The sequence below is a fragment of the Salvelinus fontinalis genome, chromosome 4 (genome assembly GCF_029448725.1).
Source record: "Salvelinus fontinalis isolate EN_2023a chromosome 4, ASM2944872v1, whole genome shotgun sequence".
NCBI lineage: Eukaryota > Metazoa > Chordata > Actinopteri > Salmoniformes > Salmonidae > Salvelinus > Salvelinus fontinalis.
Genome location: NC_074668.1, coordinates 24937979 through 24962169, shown reverse-complemented (window position 1 = coordinate 24962169; position 24191 = coordinate 24937979). Strand labels below are relative to the sequence as shown.

At 47.5% G+C, this 24191-nt stretch overlaps 1 protein-coding gene across 1 annotated transcript in view; it reads left to right on the top strand.

Annotated features, from left to right (window-relative positions):
* Positions 1 to 24191, top strand: part of LOC129853430 (cotranscriptional regulator FAM172A-like) — a 363623-nt gene that overhangs the window by 180386 nt on the left and 159046 nt on the right. Inside the window, exon 7 of the mRNA XM_055919456.1 lies at positions 6356 to 6475. Within this exon, the coding sequence (XP_055775431.1) occupies positions 6356 to 6475 (120 nt within the window). The remainder of the gene's footprint in view (positions 1 to 6355; positions 6476 to 24191) is intronic.

The following is a 24191-nucleotide window of genomic DNA, read 5'->3' as shown; positions in this document are numbered from 1 at the left end:
TGGTTTATCTAGCAGATTAATAAGAATGTCTAACGCCATGTTCAGGAATGGCCTTTTTCCCTTTATTCAGATTACAACCTTTCACTTTCGATTATCTGAAAATTCCAAAATATCGCTATTTTTTAAAAAGCCGTGTAAAGTTGGTTGCAATTTCAGTTTAGTCCACCAGAAAAGACAGAACATATAATACAAGAAATATTATGGTTGAACGCAAATGTACTATTTGATAAAACATACCTTTTTTGTGGGAAAACAAAATAAAAAACGGTATAGTCTTTGTGAATGATTCGTAAATAGGACTGGTGGAGTTATGTCACACATGCAGCTAACAAAAATATATGGAAACTTCTGCTCTACACAAAATTACAACCAACTAATTGCAGAATTCCCGCAAAAAAAGGCAAGTGGAAGGGGGAGCAAGTAAGGAACTTCTCTGTCGGCCGTGCTTTAAAAAACTAAATGGGTTAAACAAAATAAAAAGTTGACTACTTTCATTTAAGGACCAAAACATTTTGCCATATAGATTGCAAAGTAGTTGGGAAGACATTTTCGATGTATGCATTCCATGGTACATGGTTTATGAACTGTTACACAAAACGACACCAGATTCAAAACATAGAGTTTTTGTATTTAAATTATTATACAAAATTCTTGCAACCAATAGAATGTTTTATGCAGTACCTGTCACGTTCCTGACTTGTTTTCCTTTGTTTTGTATTCATTTTAGTTGGTCAGGGCGTGAGTTGGGTGGGTTTGTCTATGTTTGTATTTCTATGTGGGGTTTTGTGTTCGGCCTGGTATGATTCTCAATTAGAGACAGGTGTGTATTGTTTGTCTCTAATTGAGAGTCATACAAAGGCAGCCAGGGTTTCACTGGTGTTTTGTGGGTGTTTGTTTCCTGTGTTAGTGTTCCTGTGTCCTCACAGGACAGTTGAAGGTTAGTCACGTTTGTTGTTTTGTAGTTTGTAGTGTCTTGTTTGCTGTGTGTTCATTAAAAGATGGCTTATTTCCCTCAATCCGCATCTTGGTCCTATCCATGCTCCTCCTCGTTAAAGGGGGAGAACAACATTGACTGCCTTTACAGAAACACCCACCACAACAGGACCAAGCGGATTGAGGAGAGAGAGAAAGAACTAAAGCAATGGAGAGAAGAGGAATGGAGTTGGGAGCAAATTTTCAATGGAGAAGGACCCTGGGCTAAGGTGGGAGAGAATCGCCGCTCTCGGGAGGAGAAGAAGGCAGCCACAGCCCAGGAGCGCAGGTATGAGGGTACGCGGCTAGCACGGAAGCCCGAGAGGCTCACCCAAAAATTTCTTGGGGGGGGGCTAAAGGGGAGTGTGGCGAAGCCGGGTTGGATACCTGAGCCAACTCCCCGGGCTTGCCGTGGAGTAAGAGGGCGTCGTACTGGTCAGACACCGTGTTATGCGGTAAAGCGCACGGTGTCCCCAGTACGCGTGCTTAGCCCAGTGCGGGCTATTCCACCTTGCCGCACTGGTAGGGCTAGGTTGGGCATCGAGCCGAGTGCCATGAAGCCGGCCCAACGTATCTGGTCTCCAGTACGTCTCCTCGGGCCGGTGTACATGGCACCAGCCTTACAGGTGGTGTCCCCGGTTCGCCTGCATAGCCCAGTGCGGGCTATTCCACCTCGCCGCACTGGCAGGGCTACGGGGTCCATTCAACCTGGTAAGGTTGGGGAGGCTCGGTGCTCAAGAGCACGTGTCCTCCTTCACGGTCCGGTATATCCGGCGCCACCTTCCCACCCCAGCTCAGTACCACCAGTGCCTACACCACGCACCAGGCTTCCAGTGCATCTCCAGAGCCCTGTTCCTCTTCCACGCACTCTCCCTATGGTGCGTGTCTCCAGCCCAGTGCCTCCAGTTCCGGCACCACGCACCAAGCCTCCTGTGCGTCTCCAGAGCCCTGGACGCACTGTTCCTTCTCCCCGCACTCGCCCTGAGGTGCGTGCCCTCAGCCCGGTACCTCCAGTTCCGGTACCACGCACCAGGCCTAGAGTGCGCCACGAGAGTCCAGTGTGCCCTGTTCCTGTTCCCCGCACTCGCCCTGAGGTGCGTGCCCTCAGCCCGGTACCTCTAGTTCCGGTACCACGCACCAGGCCTATAGTGCGTCTCAGCCGGCCAGAGTCTGCCGTCTGCCCAGCGGTGCCTGAACGGCCCGTCTGCTCAGCTCCGTCTGAGCCATCTGTCTGCCCAGCGCCGTCTGAGCCATCTGTCTGCCCAGCGCCGTCTGAGCCATCTGTCTGCCCAGCGCCGTCTGAGCCATCTGTCTGCCCAGCGCCATCTGAGTCAGCCGTCTGCCACGAGCCAGTAGAGCCGCCCGTCTGTCCCGAGCCAGTAGAGCCGTCCGTCAGTCAGGAGCCGCTAGAGCCGTCCGTCAGTCAGGAGCTGCCAGAGACGCCCGCCAGTCAGGAGCTGCCAGAGACGCCCGCCAGTCAGGAGCTGCCAGAGACGCCCGCCAGTCAGGAGCTGCCAGAGACGCCCGCCAGTCAGGAGCTGCCCTACAGTCCGGAGCTGCCCTACAGTCCGGAGCTGCCACTCAGCCCGGACCTGCCGGAGTCCCTCAGCCCGGACCTGCCGGAGTCCCTCAGCCAGGACCTGCCGGAGTCCCTCAGCCAGGACCTGCCGCCCCTTATCCCGGTGCTGGTCCTTATCCCGGTGCTGCCCCTTGTCCCGGTGCTGCCCCTTGTCCCGGTGCTGCCCCTTGTCCCGGTGCTGCCCCTTGTCCCGGTGCTGCCCCTTGTCCCGGTGCTGCCCCTTGTCCCGGTGCTGCCCCTTATCCCGGTGCTGCCCCTTATCCCGGTGCTGCCCCTTCATTTAGGTGGGGTTAGTGGGAGGGTGGTCATTGGGAGGGGGATAAAGAAGCGGGGATTGATTATGGTGGGGTGGGGACCTCGTCCACCGCCAGAGCCGCCACCGTGGACAGACGCCCACCCAGACCCTCCCCTAGACTTTGTGCTGGTGCGCCCGGAGTTCGCACCTTAAGGGGGGGGTTCTGTCACGTTCCTGACTTGTTTTCCTTTGTTTTGTATTCATTTTAGTTGGTCAGGGCGTGAGTTGGGTGGGTTTGTCTATGTTTGTATTTCTATGTGGGGTTTTGTGTTCGGCCTGGTATGATTCTCAATTAGAGACAGGTGTGTATTGTTTGTCTCTAATTGAGAGTCATACAAAGGCAGCCAGGGTTTCACTGGTGTTTTGTGGGTGTTTGTTTCCTGTGTTAGTGTTTGGGCCACACAGGACGGTTTCGGTTTTGTCACGTTGGTTGTTTTTGTATTTTGTATTGTTTTGTTCACTTTCATTAAAAGAATGAACACTAACCACTCTGCGTTTTGGTCCACACCTTCTGTCAGCGAGGACAGCCGTAACAGTACCAGTCAAAAGTTTGGACACACCTACTCATTCAAGCGGGGTTCTTTATAATTGTACAATAATAGTGAAGACATCAAAACTATGAAATAATACATGTGGAATCATCTAGTAACCAAAAAAGTGTTAAACAAATCAAAATATATTTTGTATTTGAGATGCTTCAAAGTAGCCACCCTTTGCCTTGATGACAGATTTGCACAGTCTTGGCATTCTCTCAACCAGCTTCATAATTCTGTGTAGAGCCACAAATGAGTAGTCGTGTCCAAACTTTTGAATGGTACTGTATATAAAAAATGTAAAAACGGAAATGATTCCAATCGTTTTTTCACCATACATTTTTGCGTAGGGGATTTTAGTTAAAAGAATAAAAAACAAGCCATGAGGTTTATTTACTGTACCGCCACACACATGCACATGCACACGCACACGCACACGCACGCACGCACACATACACACACGTGATCGCTCCAGCACAATAACAACAGCCTATCAACAACTATATTGAAAAGTATTTTGTCTGTTTTCAATACTCAATGCTTGGGTGTGAGTGGGTGTAAGCTGTGTCTTCAGTGAAATAGCACAGCATTTTCCCCTGACCTTTATGAAACAAACAGCCATTGCCTCAGATAAGCCACTAAATCCGTCAGTCACAGCACAGTGTAAAACAACCGCCCCAGACATTTAGGCTAAATGCGCATGAAGCTTTGTTACCATTTACCCCCTCTGTCAGCTAACCAGACTGTTTTTGCTCTCAAATGTCTTTGGAGTGGTTTCACCAAATGACAGAAAGGGTATTTATTTGCCTGCTGAAGATGGAGCACGGCACAAACACTTGCACTGAGTGATGCTCCGTTAGAACACAACCCACGTGTGTGGACTTTATGGTCAGATGTGTTGAATCTCATCTGATTTGTGCGAGTGCGTGTGTGGGATTTGATTCACCATTGTTCATGCATATACGTTGTGTGTGTTGGCGTTTGGTTTAAAATACGCCTACCTAAGGGGGGTTTGGCGCCATGCAGGAGCTCCATCGATCCTGCAGCAAGGTACAAATTAAGATTTAAACGTTACGTCACGTAGCCTATTGAGTTTTACATGTAGGACATTTGCAATATGCAAGACCTATTGATCCAGTGAGCACTCAGTATTTCTAAAAATCACCCTCTGCCATCAGCAGTTTCATTTTTTCACTGTCCCTGGAATATATAGGCCTTCATGCTTACTGTGGCAGAACCATTTCTGTTAGTTTCACTCTCCCTTTCTCTCTTTATGTCTCTCATATTTAGTTTCTCTATACAACAGGTGGGTCTAATCCTAGATGCTGATTGGTTAAAGCTACCTTCCAGCCGGTGTATTTTCGACAAGGTGCCACCGGCTAAATCTTTGACATTAAAATGCCTATTTACTCTGTTCCATTTGACTGCGCAATCCACTGTCCCATCAGCCCAGCCAGGTATTTTATAAAGTAGATGTCACGCCCTGGCCTTAGTATTCTTTGTTTTCTTTATTATTTTAGTTAGGTCAGGGTGTGACATGGGGAATGTTTGTGTTTTGTTGGTTTTGGGTGATTCTATGGTAAAGGGGTTGTTGGGTGTAGTATATGGGTTTGTGTTGAGTACATGTGTCTAGCGTTGTCTATGTATGTTTAGTTGTCTAGGAGAGTCTATGGTTACCTGAACGAGTTCCCAATTAGAGACAGCTGATTTCGGTTGTCTCTGATTGGGAGCCTTATTTAGGGTAGCCATAGGCTTTCATTTGTTGTGAGTAGTTGTCTATGTGATACGTTTGTAGCCTGTGTGTGCACATCGTTGTTTAGCTTCACAATCGTTTTCTTGTTTTGTTTAGTTCGTAAGTGTGTTTGTTTCGTTTGCCTTCTTCATCAATAAAAAGGAGATGGCTTATTTTCCTAAAGCTGCGTTTTGGTCCGTCAATCCTCCACACGATCGTGACAGTAGATCTACACTGTAAAAAGCATTGAGACATTATTTAACATTTCTTTTAGACTGTTTAGTTTTCAACAGCGGAGATTTGTGTAAACCTTGCTGTCTGTCTCTCTGACATTTGCAACATTGTTTCAATATTCAAATTCGATCTCCAGCTGTCCCATACTAATGAACGTTTCGGGACGAGACAGACAGGCAGGCAGCGTTTCTCAGCCAGTCGAAATCATGAATCAGCTGGCATCATTTTTATGGATATATACTAAGAAAATTAATTTGAAAAAGGTCAAATGAAACGCAGCTAATTTGCAGTTTTTCCAGCTTCAGTTTAAAGTGATTGTGTGAGTTGTGTTGTTGGCTAGCTCCTCTGAACAACAGTGTCCTGACGAGAGAGCACATTATTTAAGCCAGGTGAAATCGTGCCTCATTAGCTCGTTGTTATGGATGTATCCAAATAAATGTCACTAGAAAACAGCATAAACAAATGCAGCTACTTTGCTCTTATTCTGGCTGCGCTTCTTGACGTTACTGCAATTTAGCCGTAGTTGGCTAGCTAGCAAGCAACGCATAAGAACGCTGCCAGCCAGGATGTCAATAAAACATTTAGAACGAACGACTGGGTCGCATCAATAGATACAGAACAAAAGACTGAATGACTGGGTTGCGTCTCTGACAACCCTAGATTTGTGTCGTGACTATATGAAATAGTATGAATTAATTAATAAAAATGTTTTTAATGAAAATATGTCAATCATTATTTGCAGATGTTGGTAAACCGTTGTATGAAAGTGATAATGCACTCGAAGCCAGTCTTTGGAGGACTTCGTCTCTGGCCTAACAACACCCGTGCCAATATATTCTCCAAACACCTGCTTCTCTGGCATTATCACTTAATTAAATCAGTCTTTAAATCCATCTGTCTATTTTTGTCTGCCTCTGATTTCTCACCCCTTCTTCAATCTTCCTCTCTCTGTTTCTCCTGTGTATTTTCTGTTTGTTTTGGCGCTGTAACGTGAAGTCCTTGTGTTACAGGAAAACGGCTCCCCCGAGGAACACTTGCTGTACGTGTGGGACCACTTTGTGTCCAACGCCGCCGCCAGAAATGTCTTCATTGTGGCGCACAGCTACGGAGGCTTGTCATTGGTGGATCTGGTGAGTGGTTGTTTTCCTCCTCTGGTCTTGTCTCTCCCGCATCGCCCCTCTAGCCAACCACCTCTGGGACAGTCAGCCAGTGTCTCTCCCACATCGCCCCTCTAGCCAACCACCTCTGGGACAGTCAGCCAGTGTCTCTCCCGCATCGCCCCTCTAGCCAACCACCTCTGGGACAGTCAGCCAGTGTCTCTCCCGCATCGCCCCTCTAGCCAACCACCTCTGGGACAGTCAGCCAGTGTCTCTCCCGCATCCCCCCTCTAGCCAACCACCTCTGGGACAGTCAGCCAGTGTCTCTCCCGCATCGCCCCTCTAGCCAACCACCTCTGGGACAGTCAGCCAGTGTCTCTCCCGCATCGCCCCTCTAGCCAACCACCTCTGGGACAGTCAGCCAGTGTCTCTCCCGCATCGCCCCTCTAGCCAACCACCTCTGGGACAGTCAGCCAGTGTGATACAGTGTGAAACGTGGAGGAATTATTACAAATAAATAATGTTTGGTTTCTTCGATAAAGTGCTGCTGGCTGTTAACCAGCCAGTTCATCCCTGTTCTAGAGCACAATCCTCTTCCTCTCCTCAGCACATCAACACAGAGAGAAGGGGAGAGAAAGAAAAGGGCTCTATTAAACCATGCTGCAGAGGGAAGAGGTGGAATGTAGTTGGAAGAGGAGTGGAGAAAGGGAAGGGGAGAGGGTTGAATATACTATAACTTCCAGGAAAAATAGATTTTTATTGCTTCTCAGGGTACACTACTGAAGCGATGTCGCTCCTATTGAGAGTCTATAATAAAGTCTAGCCTATTTCTGTAGTGTTGAGGGTCTATATATCAATCAGTGTTGGGTCTCTCAGTGTTCAGTATTGGTAGCCTGCAGGCTCTGTGTCTGCTGTGTTACTTAAGACTAAGCTGCAGTGCTCAGGTAGCAGGTGCTAGGCTAGGTGCGCTAGGCTCACACAGCTCTCTCTCTCACTCTCTGCAGTGCTTAGGTAGCTAGGCTCACACATCTCTCTCTGTCTCTCTCTCTCTCTGTCTCTCTGCAGTGCTTAGATAGCTAGGCTAGGTGCTAGGCTGGGTGCGCTAGGCTCACACAGCTCTCTCTGTCTCGCTCTCTCTCTCTGCAGTGCTTAGATAGCTAGGCTATGTGCTAGGCTGGGTGTGCTAGGCTCACACAGTTCTCTCTGTCTCTCTCTCTCTCTCTATCTCTCTCTCTCTGCAGTGCTTAGATAGCTAGGCTAGGTGCTAGGCTGGGTGCGCTAGGCTCACACAGCTCGCTCTGTCTCTCTCTCTTTCTCTGCAGTGCTTAGATAGCTAGGCTAGGTGCTAGGCTGGGTGCGCTAGGCTCACACAGCTCTCTCTGTCTCTCTGCTCTGACAGCTTGTGCAGGAGCCTGGTGGTGATGGTGGTTCTTTGATCTGTTGGATTTACTGGTAGACTCTCCATGAACCCACATTATTTAAAGCATCTCTCTGCTTTTCTTTTGAAGAAGGTTGTGGGCGGTGTGGGGTGGGCACTTGTCCCACTGCTAATTCCAGGAATATCTCAATTTTTTCTCCTGTAACCTGCTATTTTTTTTATTATTTTTTTATTTTGTCATTTTAATTTGTCTGCTAAATATTCATGTGGTGTTTTGTCCGTGACAGCCATTCTCTCCTGGGCTCTGTGTGCCGAGGACTCTGCTGTGGTCTCTCTCTCATCACTCTTTCTTTCTTTCTTTCTTTCTTTCTCTCACTCTTTCTTTCTCTCTTTCCCTCTTTCTCTCTCTCTCTCTTTGTCTCTCTCCTCTGTCTCTCTCTCTCTCCCTCATGTGGTGTTCTTGTTATGTGAGTTAGATCCTGTATGTAACCATACTACAGATATATAGGACTTCATCTCAGAGGAAGAAGAGGATCTGTGTTCGTGTGTGTGTGTGTGTGTGTGTGGTGTTGCAAGCGTGTCTGTGCGTGTGTGTGTGAGAGCATTTGAGAGTGTATTTGAATGTATCATTGTTCCCTGTCCCCTGGGTCTCTACCGTGTGCCGTGTGTCTGTGGCCTGTGACAGTGTCATAACTCCCTCACCCAAACCCTCACCCTCTATCCATGGTGCTGGGGGGCTCAGCCATCCCACCAAGACCCCCAGGCCTGGCAGCCCTCCCTCAGCCCCCCCAAGCTACCCCCTGACAGCCCCACTCCACCTGCACTGACATGGGCTGGGGAGTACAGCCGTAGCCCCCTCCTGCTCCCCACGAGGATCCAGCTTCATGGGAAGCAATGGTCAGGTTTCTCTCCCTCCATTTCCAATGTAGGAGCCTTGTGGCTTTCATGAGCCAGTGGTGCTGGGCCACAATACAGTAAAAGTACTAAGCCACAATTTTACTTCACAAATGCACTTTAATGTGTGGAAACGTGCACACACAACACACATGGACATGGGCACAAACACGTGCACACACACACATACAGTGCCTTCACGAAAGTATTCAGACCCCTTTACCTTTTCCAAATTTTGTTCCGTTACAAACGCAATCTAAAATGGATTTAAAAAAAAATTATCCTCAGCCATCAACACACAATACCCCATAATGACAAAGCCAAAACCGAGTATTCAGACCCTTTGCTATGAGGCTTGAAATTGAGCTCAGGTGCATCCTGTTTCCATTGATCATCCTTGAGATGTTTCTACAACTTGATTGGTTTACATGTGGTAAATTCAGTTGATTGGACATGATTTGGAAAGGCACCTGTCTGTATAAGGTCCCACAGTTGACAATGCATGTCAGAGCAAAGACCAAGCCATGAGTTCGATGGAATTGTCCGTAGAGATCCGAGACATGATTGTGTCAAGACACAGATCTGGGGAAGGGTACCAAAAATTCCTGCAAACTGAGCAATCGGGGGAGAAGGGCCTTGGTCAGGGAGGTGCCCAAGTACTCGATGGACGCTCTGACAGAGCTCTGGAGTTCCTCTGTGGAGACAGAAGAACCTTCCAGAAGGACAACCATCTCTGTAGCACACTACCACACAGGCCTTTATGGTAGAGTGGCCAGAAGGAATCCACTGCTCAGTAAAAGGCACATTACAGCACGCTTGGAGTTTGCCAAAGGGCACCTAAAGACTCTCAGACCATGAGAAACAAGATTCTCTGGTCTGATGAAACCAAGATTAAACTATTTGGCCTGAATGCCAAGCGTCACGTCTGGAGGAAACCTGGCACCATCCCTACGGTGCAGCATGGTGGTGGCAACATCATGCTGTGGAGATGTTTATCAGCGGCAGGGACTGGGAGACTAGTCAGGATCGAGGGAAAGATGAACAGAGCAAAGTACAGAGAAGATTCTTGATGAAAACTTGCTCCAGAGTGCTCAGGACCTCAGACTGGGGAGAAGGTTCACCTTCCATCAGGACAACGACCCTAAGCACACAGCCAAGACAACACAAGAGTGGCTTCGGGACAAGTCTCTGAATGTCCTTGAGTGGCCCAGCCAGAGACTGGACTTGAACCCGATCGAACATCTCTTGAGATACCTGAAAATAGCTGTGCAGCAACGCTCCCCATCCAAACTGACAGAGCTTGAGAGGATGTGCAGAGAAGAATGTGAGAAACTCCCCAAATACAGGTGTGCCAATGCTTGTTGTCATACCTAAGACGACTCGAGGCTGTAATCACTGCTTCAGGTGCTTCAACAAAGTACTGAGTAAAGGGTCTGAATACTTATGCAAATGTGATATTTCAGTTTTTCCCCCCAAAAAGACAAATTAGTAAATAAATCTAAAAACCAGTTGTTGCTTTGTCATTTTGGGTTATTGTGTATAGATTGATGAGGAAAAAACTATATTTAATCAGTTTTAGAATAAGACTGTAATCTAACAAAATGTAGAAAAAGTCAAGGGGACTGAATACTTTCCGAAGGCACGCATACACATACATACAAACATGCATACTACACAGATACATTCATCCACCTAATTGAGAAGAAAGTGGTCTGGGGGAGGCTAGGAGGAGGCTAGGGGAAGGGGGGGGGGGGGGGGTGAGCCTTGTGGGAGGCTAGATGGAGGGGGGGTGAGCCTTGTGGGAGGCTCGAGGGAGGGGGGTGTGAGTATGTGGGAAGCTAGAGGGAGGGGGGGTGTGAGCCTTCTGGGAGGCTAGAGGGAGGGGGAGTGTGAGGACTTGTGGGAGGCTAGAGGGAGGGGGGTGTGAGCCTTGTGGGAGGCTAGAGCGAGGGGTGTGTGAGTCTTGTGGGAAGCTAGAGGGGGGGGGGGGGGGGGGGGGGTGAGCCTTCTGGGAGGCTAGAGGGAGGGGGGGTTGAGCCTTGTGGGAGCCTTGTGGGAGGCTAGAGGGAGGGGGGGTGAGCCTTGTGGGGGGCTAGAGGGAGGGGGGGTGTGAGCCTTGTGGGAGGCTAGAGGGAGGGGGGGTGAGCCTTGTGGGAGGCTAGAGGGAGGGGGGGGGTGAGCCTTGTGGGAGGCTAGAGGGAGGGGGGGGTGTGAGCCTTGTGGGAGGCTAGAGGGAGGGGGGGTGTGAGCCTTGTGGGAGGCTAGAGGGAGGGGGGGTGTGAGCCTTGTGGAGGCTAGAGGGAGGGGGGTGTATGAGCCTTGTGGGAGGCTAGAGGGAGGGGGGGGGGTGAGCCTTGTGGAGGCTAGAGGGAGGGGGGGTTGAGCCTTGTGGAGGCTAGAGGGAGGGGGGGGTGAGCCTTGTGGGAGGCTAGAGGGAGGGGGGGTGTGAGCCTTGTGGGAGGCTAGAGGGAGGGGGGGGTGAGCCTTGTGGGAGGCTAGAGGGAGGGGGGGGTGAGCCTTGTGGGAGGCTAGAGGGAGGGGGGGTGTGAGCCTTGTGGGAGGCTAGAGGGAGGGGGGGTGTGAGCCTTGTGGGAGGCTAGAGGGAGGGGGGGGTGTGAGCCTTGTGGGAGGCTAGAGGGAGGGGGGGGGGTGAGCCTTGTGGAGGCTAGAGGGAGGGGGGGGTTGAGCCTTGTGGGAGCCTTGTGGGAGGCTAGAGGGAGGGGGGGGTGAGCCTTGTGGGAGGCTAGAGGGAGGGGGGGGGTGTGAGCCTTGTGGGAGGCTAGAGGGAGGGGGGGGGTGAGCCTTGTGGGAGGCTAGAGGGAGGGGGGGGGTGAGCCTTGTGGGAGGCTAGATGGAGGGGGGGTGTGAGCCTTGTGGGAGGCTAGAGGGAGGGGGGGTGTGAGCCTTGTGGGAGGCTAGAGGGAGGGGGGGGGTGTGAGCCTTGTGGAGGCTAGAGGGAGGGGGGTGTATGAGCCTTGTGGGAGGCTAGAGGGGAGGGGGGGTGTGAGCCTTGTGGAGGCTAGAGGGAGGGGGTGTGTGAGCCTTGTGGGAGGCTAGAGGGATGGGGGGTGTAAGCCTTGTGGGAGGCTAGAGGGAGGGGGGGTGAGCCTTGTGGGAGGCTAGAGGGAGGGGGGGTGTGAGCCTTGTGGAGGCTAGAGGGAGGGGGGGGGGTGAGCCTTGTGGGAGGCTAGAGGGAGGGGGGTGTGAGCCTTGTGGAGGCTAGAGGGAGGGGGGTGTGTGAGCCTTGTGGGAGGCTAGAGGGAGGGGGGTGTGAACCTTGTGGGAGGCTAGAGGGAGGGGGGTGTGAGCCTTGTGGGAGGCTAGAGGGAGGGGGGGTGTGAGCCTTGTGGAGGCTAGAGGGAGGGGGGTGTGTGAGCCTTGTGGGAGGCTAGAGGGAGGGGGGTGTGTGAGCCTTGTGGGAGGCTAGAGGGAGGGGGGGTGTGAGCCTTGTGGAGGCTAGAGGGAGGGGGGATTTGAGCCTTGCGGGATGAACCGTTTGACACGCTAGCAGACCTCTAGAAAACAAGCTGTCTCGGGGTTAATTATTTCTCCCCTTTGCTGTTTATAAACACATTTCTGATCAAGCACATCAAGCGGCCTGTGGTTCATTTCTCCTGCTCTGCGCTCACTAGCATGTTGCCCCCTTCATAGTGTATGGATTAATTCTAGTTAGATCAAAGAGCAGCTAAAGACCTTTGAATGGGAGAGGATTGCTGCAGTGAGGATGGCTTCGTGTCAGACAGAATACTAGCATTCACTCTCTGTCCGTCCCTCCTCCCTTCATTTTTCTTTCCATCTCCCTCCATCTCTTTTGCTCTGTCAAACTAACCCTATCTCTCTGTCCATTTTCTTATCTCCTCCTGGTTCATCTCTCTCTGTATCTCTCTGTATCTCTCTGTATCTCTCTGTATCTCTCTGTATCTCTCTGTATCTCTCTCTCTCTCTCTGTATCTCTCTCTCTCTCTCTCTCTCTCTCTCTCTCTCTCTCTCTCTCTCTCTCTCTCTCTCTCTCTCTCTCTCTCTCTCTCTCTCTCTCTCTCTCTCTCTCTCTCTCTCTCTCTCTCTCTCTCTCACACACACAAGCCCTTGTACTTGGCTTTAAGGACTTGGGGAGATGAGGTTAGATGAAATGTAGACCCCTGACTTTCATTTGCTACCAGTACCAGCAAAGCCCATTCAAACAGCATGGATAAGACATCACGGAGCAGCTATCCTGTGCGTACCCTCACACTCATGGACCCCCAGCCCAGTGAGAGCCAGAGGGGGCCCTGCCTGTCTACCTGTCTCTGTCAGCCTGCCTGTCTGCTTGTGCTCTCCTTTTCATCTTCCTCTGTTGCCAGGGGTGAGAATGGGGGGACGGGGGGTGCTTAACCCACCCCCTTCCTGCTCCCGCAGTGAAAAAGGAGCGAGGTTAATGGACAAGACGGGCTGCGTTATATAAGGGCTTATGTAAGAATGTATCTGTCTCCCAATACACAAATGTGTGGGTGCCAACCAACCGCCCCACCATCTCTCAACAGGATCTACAGAATGTGGAGATTTATTCACACACACACACACACACACACACACACACACACACACACACACACACACACACACACACACACACACACACACACACACACACGCGCGCGCATGCGCACGCGTGTTTGTACCTGTCTACTGTATCTATATAGGATCAGTGTGTATTTTCTATGTGTGAGATATGGATATATTTTTCTATGGTGTCTCTTCCCTCTCTGTGTCCCTGTCTGCCTCCATACATATGCAGGTAGTCTCAGATGTGAGCAATGTTGTTTGAGGAGGGCACATTATGGAGAAGAAGTTGATGGACATTCATTCCCTGTGAACTCTCGGTGGGTGGATGAGATGCTAGGAGTTAGATGATGATGGCGGCAGCGGTTGGAGAGCTATTATGAGACTATTTTCCACCGATCGGTTGGAGAGACCGATGCCTAACTTGACACACGAGAGAACACATTCATGTTAATGTGTTTCAGGACTTGGGTCTATCCCTGGTGCTTTCAGAGAACTCTCATTCTCTCTGCTCTGGTGACAAGTTCTCTGGGACCTAACATAGGCAAAGTCTTCTCTGTCTTCACTCACCCTGTTATCCTCCTCTTCCTCATCTTCCCCCTCTCCCTTCTGCAGCCCCTGTACCTATAGTGACCTTGAGGTCTCTGCTCTTCTCTGCCCAGGACTCAGAGCCTGGCAGTCTCCAGGACTGGCACCAGCCGAGGCCTCAGTCTGAACACACCGTGCCAACTGGCCAGCTCTCCTGTGGCGCGCCACTGAGGAAATCACAAATATGTTCCTTAAGCCTACAGTTCACCACAGCCCCCCCCCCCCCCTCTCTGACTCCTAGCTCTGTCAAACACTGCTTTCCTGAAAACTCAAACACCCTTTACCAAATTATACTTTTCCTTGATTTCGCTCTCTCTCTTCCATCTCTCTCTCTCTCTCTTCCATCTCTCTCTCTCTCTCTTCCATCTCTCTCTCTCTCTTCCATATCTCTCTCTCTCTTCCACCTCTCTCTCTCTCTTTCTTTCTTTTTCTCTCTCTCCCTCCGATACCTCTATCTACTGCTCCTCACACATGAGCCAGATGCTGCTTTTTCTTAGTCTTCTTTTTTCACCACAGTGAAAAACAAAATCATATCAAGACAGAACATCCCCAACTAGTACTGTATTCATCCCCTGTCCTCTGAATGTCTGAGTAGTTGAGTGTAGTAGTGTGTTCTAAAGGATTTTTTCCCAATCTCAAGGTTCTACATAGCTGGCGGAGTGCAGTGGGAGTCTCTCTCTCTCTGTCTCTCTCTCTCTCTCTCTATATCAGCCGTAGTGGTAGCCTGAAGAAGCCAGTTTGTCTGTATCGAGCAGAGCAGCAGTGTTTCGTCAGACATGTGTTTTGAGGCATGCTATCAGAGCCACATTAGGCAGGAAAGGGTGAGAAGGGATGATAAATGCAGGGGCACCCTAGCAGAAGTTAGTGAAGCCATATGCAAAGCGTCCAGTTTTGTTTGCTGTAAAACCAAAGGACCACCATGACAAATGTGCCAGCCAGCGCAGCAAGACAGCAGGCCCTCATCTGAATACACACAGCTTTGTGTGTGTGTGTGTGTGAGTGCATGTTTGTGTGTGTGAGTGTTGTCTGTATTAGGTGCTTTGTGTACAGTACGAGATGAGATGAGTAATGTAGGGTATGTAAACATTATATAAAGTGGCATTGTTTAAAGTGACTAGTGATACATTTATTACGTCCAATTTGTTATTATTAAAGTGGCTAGAGTTGAGTCTGTATGTTGGCAGCAGCCACTCAACGTTAGTGATGGCTGTTTAACAGTCTGATGGCCTTGAGATAGAAGCTGTTTTTCAGTCTCTCGGTCCCAGCTTTGATGCACCTGTACTGACCTCGCCTTCTGGATGATAGCGGGGTGAACAGGCAGTGGCTCGGGTGGTTGTTGTCCTTGATGATCTTTTTGGCCTTCATGTGACATCGGGTGGTGTAGGTAGTTTGCCCCCGGTGATGCGTTGTGCAGACCTCACTAACCTCTGGAGAGCCTTACGGTTGTGGGCGGAGCAGTTGCCGTACCAGGCGGTGATACAGCCCAACAGGATGTTCTCGATTGTGCATCTGTAAAGGTTTGTGAGTGTTTTTGGTGACAAGCTGAATTTGGAGTACAGGCGAGGGCTGAGAATGCACCCTTGTGGGGCCCCAGTGTTGAGGATCAGCGGGTGGAGATGTTGTTTCCTACCCTCACCACCTGGGGGCGGCCCGTCAGGAAGTCCAGGACCCAGTTGCACAGGGCGGGGTCGAGATCAAGGGTCTCGAGCTTAATGATGAGTTTGGAGGATACTATGGTGATAAATGCTGAGCTGTAGTCGATGAACAGCATTCTTACATAGGTATTCCTCTTGTCCAGATGGGTTAGGGCAGTGTGATTGCGTCGTCTGTCAACCTATTGGGGCTGTAAGCAAATTGGAGTCGGTCTAGGGTGTCAGGTAGGGTGGAGTTGATATGGTCCTTGTCTCTCAAAGCACTTCATGATGACGGAGGTGAGTGCTACGGGGTGATAGTCATTTAGCTCAGTTACCTTAGGTTTCTCGGGAACAAGAACAATGGTACCCCTCTTGAAGCACGTGGAAACAGCAGACTGGGATAAGGAGTGATTGAAAATGTCCGTAAGCACACCAATATGCATACTACCGTGCTCCACACTCTCATGCTCCGAGTGCTTTCTCCGACCACGTTCTCTTGAGGACGTTCTCGTGAGGACGTGATTGTGGAAAATGCATGAAACAGTACATTTGAGAATGTCTCCGGTAGGCCTTCCAGAGTGGCCTACCATCAAAAACAATGGGGAAAATGTATCCCATAACATTTTTACATGGAAATAGCTGTTAAATCATTCAGCCTACAGTAGCTGCCAATGTGTGGTGTTCAATGTAGGCCTACATTCCATGAGACTTCTTAAAAAAAACATGCAGGGCTTGACATTAACCTGTTTAACCTCCTAGGGATATTCGGGACGCTAGCGTCCCACCTCAACAACAGCCAGTGAAATTGCAGGGCGCCAAATTCAAAACAGCAGAAATCCCATAATTAAAATTCCTCATACATACAAGTATTTTACACCATTTTAAAGATAAACTTGTTATTAATCCCACCACAGTGTCCGATTTCAAAAAGGCTTTATGACGAAAGCACAACATATCATTATGTTAGGTCAGCACCTATTCACAGAAAAACACAGCCATTTTTTCAGCCAAAGAGAGGAGTCACAAAAAGCAGAAATAGAGATAAAATGAATCACTAACCTTTGATGATCTTCATCAGATGACACTCATAGGACTTCATGTTACATAATACAGGTATGTTTTGTTCGATAAAGTTCATATTTATATCCAAAAATCTCAGTTTACATTGGCGCGTGCACCCCATGCAATAATCTGAGTTCAGCGCTCAGACGTCAAAACAAGCCATACAGATCCTCTTCGTGCGGTTACCTCGATAGACCAGTTGTGGATTAGTGGGGTTCCATGTAGCTCTAGGTAGCTAGCAGGCCCCGGTTAGCAGAATGGGCCTTCACCGGACGTCGCACCTGAGGGGCCTGTTGGAATCCTCGGGCAGATTATGTCGGTATTCCAGTTGTCGGCGGGGTTCAGTGCACCGTAACGGCAGTAGGATGGGTCCGGATATTGTAGCCCAGGATTGGGCTTCGGTGGTAGCTCTGGAGCCCTAGCCGGGCTATTTTCAGGCTAATTGGTGCTTGTTCCGGGATGGAAACGCTAGCCAGGAGTAATCACCCAGGATTGTGGATAGCTAGTTGCGAAGATCCAGATGAAAATGTTCAGAGTTTGCGGTGGGAATCTGGGGATATGGAGAGAGAAAAATTGGTTCGTTATGCTCTGGTTTGAGTCACGATTGTACGAACTGGCGAGAGCTTTCCGAGCTAAAGGTTAGCTGATGACCGCTAGCAGTGGTTTGCTGGCTGGTAGGTAGTTAGTTGGCTAGCTTCAGTTGAGGGATTCCAGATCCGAAGTAAATAGAAATATTTTAGAAAAAAGCAGATCCACGCCACATTGAGTGAGGCGGGTTGCAGGAAAGTATTTATTGGTTGAGGTTTAGGAAAATATTTTTAAAAGATATGCGAAGAAAAAGATAAATACAAGTGACACGACACGACACGACAGGACAAAGACATCTCACTGCCACGCCCTCTTGGATCAGAATATGTTGCACCGGTCTGTGTAGAGTAGGGCTGAGTAATGTGTGTCAATGCAATAGAATCCTACTCCGATACGTTCTGCCTACAACAAAATCTCTTCCATTGTTTGTCTTGTTTTGGTATGCTGCATGGAAAGTGGCTACTATTGCGTTGATTCGATCACAATTGCCACAGTAAAGGGAAACATTGATAGTGTCAGCAGGGAAAACTCCAGAACAGTGGTCACCACTTTTTTGACTAAAAGTCAATATCACTTTTAGTCAAAATAGAAGCCATTATTTTTTTTTTCACATGACTTAAAAAAAAAATGAAGCCTATGCAACATTAACCAATTGCAAAAGCAGTACTGTAGCAATGAGGTTTGTGCAGTAGGCCCTATAGGCACTCGGATAAGACAGGACCCTGTCTTTCAAAGATCATTTGTAAAAAATCCAAGCAACTTCACAGATCTTCATTGTAAAGGGTTTAACCACTGTTTCCCATGCGTGTTCAATGAACCATAAAGAGTTAATGAACATGCACCTGTGGAACGGTCGTTAAGACACTAACAGTTTACAGACGTAGGCAATTAAGGTCACAGTTATGAAAACTTAGGACACTAAAGAGGCCTTTCTGCTGACTCTGAAAAACACCAAAAGAAAGATGCCCGGGGTCCCTGCTAATGCGTGATCATGCCTTAGGCATGCTGCAAGGAGGCATGAGGACTACAGATGTGGCCAGGGCAATACATTGCAATATCCGTACTGTGAGACGCCTAAGACAGCGCTACAGGGAGACAAGACGGACTGCTGATCATCCTCGCAGTGGCAGACCACGTGTAACAACACCTGCACAGGATCGGTACATCGAAAATCACCCTTGCGGGACAGGTACGGGACAGGTACAGGATGGCAACAACAACTGCCCGAGTTACACCAGGAACGCACAATCCCTCCATCAGTGCTCAGACTGTCCACAATAGGCTGAGAGAGGCTGGACTGAGGGCCTGTAGGTCTGTTGTAAGGCAGGTCCTCACCAGACATCACCTACAACAACGTCGCCTATGGGCACAAACTCACTGTCGCTGGACCAGACAGTACTGGCAAAAAGTGCTCTTCACTGACAAGTCGCGGTATTGTCTCACCAGGGGTGATGGTCGGATTCGCGTTTATTGTCGAAGGAATGGGAGCGGTTTTGATTTGGAGGTGGAGGGTCCGTCATGGTCTGGGGCGGTGTGTCACTGAATCATCGGACTGAGCTTGTTTTCATTGCAGGCAATCTCAACGCTGTGCATTACAGGGAAGACATCCTCCTCCATCATGGGGTAACCTTCCTGCAGGCTCATCCTGACATGACACTCCAGCATGACAATGCTACTAGCCATACTGCTCGTTCTGTGCGTGATTTCCTGCAAGACAGGAATGTCAGTGTTCTGCCATGGCCAGCGAAGAGCCCGGATCTCAATCCCATTGAGCACGTCTGGGACCTGTTGGATTCCCCTCAGAAGTGTCCGGGAACTTGCAGGTGCATTGGTGGAAGAGTGTGGTAACATCTCACAGCAAGAACTGGCAAATCTGGTGCAGTCCATGAGGATGAGATGCACTGCAGTACTTAATGCAGCTGGTGGCCACACCAGATACTGACTGTTACCTTTGACCCCCCTTTTGTTCAGGGACACATTATTCAATTTCTGTTAGTCACATGTCTGTGGAACTTGTTCAGTTTATGCCTCAGTTGTTGAATCTTGTTATGTTCATACAATTGTTGACACATGTTAAGTTTGCTGAAAATTAACAGTTGATAGTGATAAGACGTTTTTTTTTTTGCTGTGTTTATATATTTTTATATTGGCTTTTCCTGAATTGCCCTACCAGTGCATTGTTGTTCGGGACATTCAAAATAGTTTATATTTCAAAGTTTGAGGTTGGCTATATGATCACACCGGTAATAGATCCGTTGTTGTATTACTTTTGAAGCACAGCTGAGTAAACATACATTTTAAATGATATGCTTTTCATTTTTATTTACTGGGCCGATGGTGCCTGCATCTGATGGTCAGTCTCAGCAGAGGGAGAGAGCAGCAGACTGAGGGTGCTCTTCAACATCCCTTGGGGGTTAAATCTGTTAAGGAGCCTTTTGGTCCTAGACCTAGCGCTCCAGTATCGCTTGCCGTGCGGTAGCAGAAAGAGCAGTCTTGGGTGACTGGGGTTTGAGTCGCAGCATCGCTTTACCCACAGATTGGTTCGCTTTTGTACATACAGTTGAAGTCGGAAGTTTACATACACTTAGGTTGGAGTCATTAATTAAGACTTGTTTTTCAACCACTCCACAAATGTCTTGTTAACAAACTATAGTTTTGGCAAGTCGGTTAGGAAATCTACTTTGTGCATGACACAAGTAATTTTTCCAACAATTGTTTAAAGACAGATTATTTCACTTATAATTCACTTATTCACAATTCCAGTGGGTCATAAGTTTACATACACAAAGTTGACTGTGCCTTTAAACAGCTTGGAAAATTCCAGAATATGATGTCATCGCTTTAGAAGCTTCTAATAGACTAATTGACATCATTTCAGTCAATTGGAGGTGTACCTGTGGATGTATTTCAAGGCATTCCTTCAAACTCAGTGCCTCTTTGCTTGACATCATGGGAAAATCAAAAGAAATCAGCCAAGACCTCAGAAAATAAATTGTAGACCTCCACAAGTCTGGTTTCCAAACGCCTAAAGGTACCATGTTCATCTGTACAAACAATGGTACGCAAGTATAAACACCATGGGACCAAGCAGCCGTCATACCGCTCAGGAAGGAGACGTGTTCTGTCTCTTAGAGGTGAACGTACTTTGGTGCGAGAAGTGTAAATCAATCCCAGAACAACAGCAAAGGACCTTGTGAAGATGCTGGAGGAAACAGGGACAGAAGTATCTATATCCACAGTAAAATGGAGACCTATATCAACATAACCTGAAAGGCCGCTCAGCAAGGAAGAAGTCACTGCTTTAAATCCGCCATAAAGAAGCCAGACTATGATTTGCATCTGCACATGTGGACAAAGATCGTACTTTTTGGAGAAATGTCCTCTGGTCTGATGAAACAAAAATAGAACTGTTTGACCATAATGACCATTGTTATGTTTGGAGGAAAAAGGGGGATGCTTGCAAGCCGAAGAACATCATCCCAACCGTGAAGCACGTGGGTGGCAGCATCATGTTGTGGGGGTGCTTTGCTGCAGGAGGTACTGGTGCACTTCACAAAATAGATGGCATCATGAGGTAGGAAAATGATGTGGATATATAGAAGTAACATCTCAAGACATCAGTCAGGAAGTTAAAGCTTGGTCGCAAATGGGTCTTCCAAATGGACAACGACTCCAAGCATACTTCCAAAGTTGTGGCAAAATGGCTTAAGGACAACAAAATCAAGGTATTGGAGTGGCCATCACAAAGCCCTGACCTCAATCCTATAGAAAATCTGTGTGCAGAACTGAAAAAGCGTGTGCAAGCAAGGAGGCCTACAAACCTGACTCAGATACACCAGCTCTGTCAGGAGGATTGGGACAAAATTCACCCAACTTTTTGTGGATAGCTTGTGGAAGGCTACCTGAAATGTTTGACCCATGTTAAACAATTTAAAGGCAATGCTACCAAATACTAATTGAGTGTATGTAAACTTCTAACCCACTGGGAATGTGATGAAAAAAATAAAAGCTGAAATAAATCATTCTCTCTACTATTATTCTGACATTTCACATTCTTAAAATAAAGTGGTGATCCTAACTGACCTGAGACAGGGAGTTTTTACTAGGATTAAATGTCAGGAAATGTGAAAAACTGAGTTTAAATGTATTTGGCTAAGGTGTATGTAAACTCCCGACTTCAACTGTATAACTGACAGCGCCCACTCTCTCCCAGTTGCATGTTGATATATTGATCTATCGATTTTAAAGGCTTAATTTAAAATATGTTGTCTGGCTTCTACATATATTCACAGTTTTGACGGTACAAAACATAGCTACTCCCTCCCCATGCGTCCTAGCGGTACGCGCATGCCGCCTGCCATTGGTTCTTTTTGAATTACTCTTTTGATCGATTCGAGAATCAATATTATAATTTTTTTGAACTGCAGGCCGCAATGAATCAGTGAATTGAAATGAAGGATTGATACACGCTCTTTCGGCTCAGCGCATCATCTCCAGAGACGTGGTCAGGCCAACAACTGTGCGCGCAAGAAAATAGAACATGCTGCAGGCAGAATAGAGACATATTCTGCTTAAAATTTTACTAATATTGAGCACATATGACTTTTTATTGCTTTATATGAAATAAACATGATTTTAAAAAAGTTTCCTTGATATCGAGCATTTTTGGCCACAGCTATCACCAACATTGTATTGTGAAACCCTGGAGGGACTGATCTATGCTGTATTAGAGATGAAATACTGAAAATGTATCTGTTGATGAATAGTCTCAGAGAGCCTCTCATTTTCATGTAAGGATGTAGTCTAAATTAGAATGTTTAAGTGCCCTGGCTACAAAGCTGATGTGAATGATATGGTTTGATTTGTCTGCTTGTGAAAGAGGCCTCTATACCTAGACCAAGGCCTTTCTACTCCACAACACATTGTACCCCCAACTGAATTCTTCTATCCGACACCGCGATGATGTACAAATGGCCTTCATTGGCCATTAATTTCAAAGCTGTACTACCTCAGCATTGTGACAGAAGGTAGCTAGATGGCGGTCTCTGAAATGAAGGCTGGTTTTTCGTCTGAAAGGGATACTCACAATAGCCTTTGTGAAGATTTCCCCTCAATAGACTGCCATTCTTTTCACCTGTGTTGTTTTCTTTCTTTTCGCGATCATCTTTGCTTTAATACATGACATTTTTGAGGAGTTTGTGAAATGTATCTTACCCCTCCCACCTCCGGTACCTCCTTTCACCGGAAATGCTTTCCTTGTTTGTCTGTTTGCATTTGATGTTTGAATGATGGTATAGTTTTGCTGGGGATGTTTCACCAGGCAGATTGAATGTGCTTCCTGATATCTATTTGCTGCTTTGTAGTGCTCTGCATCAGGACTGTCTAGACTGACTGACCCCTCCTAACAGCAGATCAGATTAATCAGCCACAGATCTCCTCTCTAACCTCAGCTGGCTTTGTTACCCACTGTGTCTGTCTGTCTGTCTGTCTGTCTGTCTGTATGTATGGTCTAAACTCATGTAGCGTCCTCTCTCTCTCTCTCTCTTAAATTTCAATTTAAGGGGCTTATTTGGCATGGGAAACATATTTTTACATTGTCAAGCAAGTGAAATGGATAATAAAAAATCTACAGTAAACATTACACAAGTTCCAAAAGAATAAAGACATTTCAAATGTCATATTGTGTCTATATACAGTGTTGTAATGATGTGCAAATAGTTAAAATATAAAAAGGAAAATAAAAGAACATAAATATGGGTTGTATTTACAATGGTGTTTGTTCTTCACTGGTTGCCCTTTTCTTGTGGTAACAGGTCACAAATCCTGCTGCTGTGATGACACACTGTGATATTTCACCCAATAGATATGAGTTTATCAAAATTGGATTTGTTTTCAAATTTGTGTATTGTCTATCTGTGTAATCTGAGGGAAACGTGTCACTAATATTGTCATATATTGGGCAGGAGGTTGGGAAGAGCAGCTCAGTTTCTACCTCATTCTGTGGGCAGTGGGCACATACTGTAGCATGTCTTCTCTTGAAATCCAGGTCTGCCTACGGCGGTCTTTCTCAATAGCAAGGCTATGCTCAATAGAAAGGCTAAAGGCTATGCTCTGTACATAGTCAAAGATTTCCTTTATTCTGGGTCAGTCTTAGTGGTCAGGTATTCTGCCGCTGTGTACTCTCTGTTTAGCATAGCATTCTATTTTGCTCAGTTTTTTTTGTAAATTCTTTCCGATGTGTCAAGTAATATTTTTTTATATTTGTTTTGTTTTCTCATGAGTTGGTTTTCTCTCTCTCTCGCTCTCTCTCTCTCTCTCTCTCTCTCTCTCTTTATTTTCTCTCTCCCCCCTCTCTCTCTCTTTCTTTCTCTCTCTCTCCCCCTTCCTGTCTCTCTCTCTCTATCCTTCTCGCTCTCCCTCTCTCTCCCTCTCTCTCTCATTCTCGCTCTCGTTCTCTCACTCTCTTTCTCTCTTTCTCTCGCTCTCTGTGTTTGTCTCCTCGACACACACACCGCTCGTCCTCCACACAAACACACACACACACACGTTACCATGGCGATATAATTGAAAATCATTACGTCTCAAACAAGTATTGTTGAGGTGACTATTCATAATTCTCCTCTCTCACATTTTTTTTGTTCTCTTCTTTTTTTTCTCTCTGTCGGTGAAAAGGAGGAAAAATCCATCCTAGTCTGTTGTGTGCGGAAAGGATTTGTTCAATTTCATTTTTCTCCTTCCCTTCCTCCTTTTCAGGCCAGTGTAGAAAACCAACCTAGTTTAAGAGTTCACTTGAATCTTAAGGGATTCATCATGACATATGTACTGGCTGCGGCTGATAAAGTTGTAAGGTGTTACCCTGGCACATTGATCTAATGCGCATGTTCACTCCCGAGGTTTCAGGACGTGCTTCTATTTGCATAAGGCCCTGGGCAAGGTTCTTTCTACCATTGATTGGCCTGTCCATGAGAGCCCAGTGCCTTCTCTCATTGATCACTTCGTTTTTTCCCAGAGACAGTGCTACAGAGAGTTCAAATCCAATATCTCAGACCTGCTGGGGAAAGAGAGG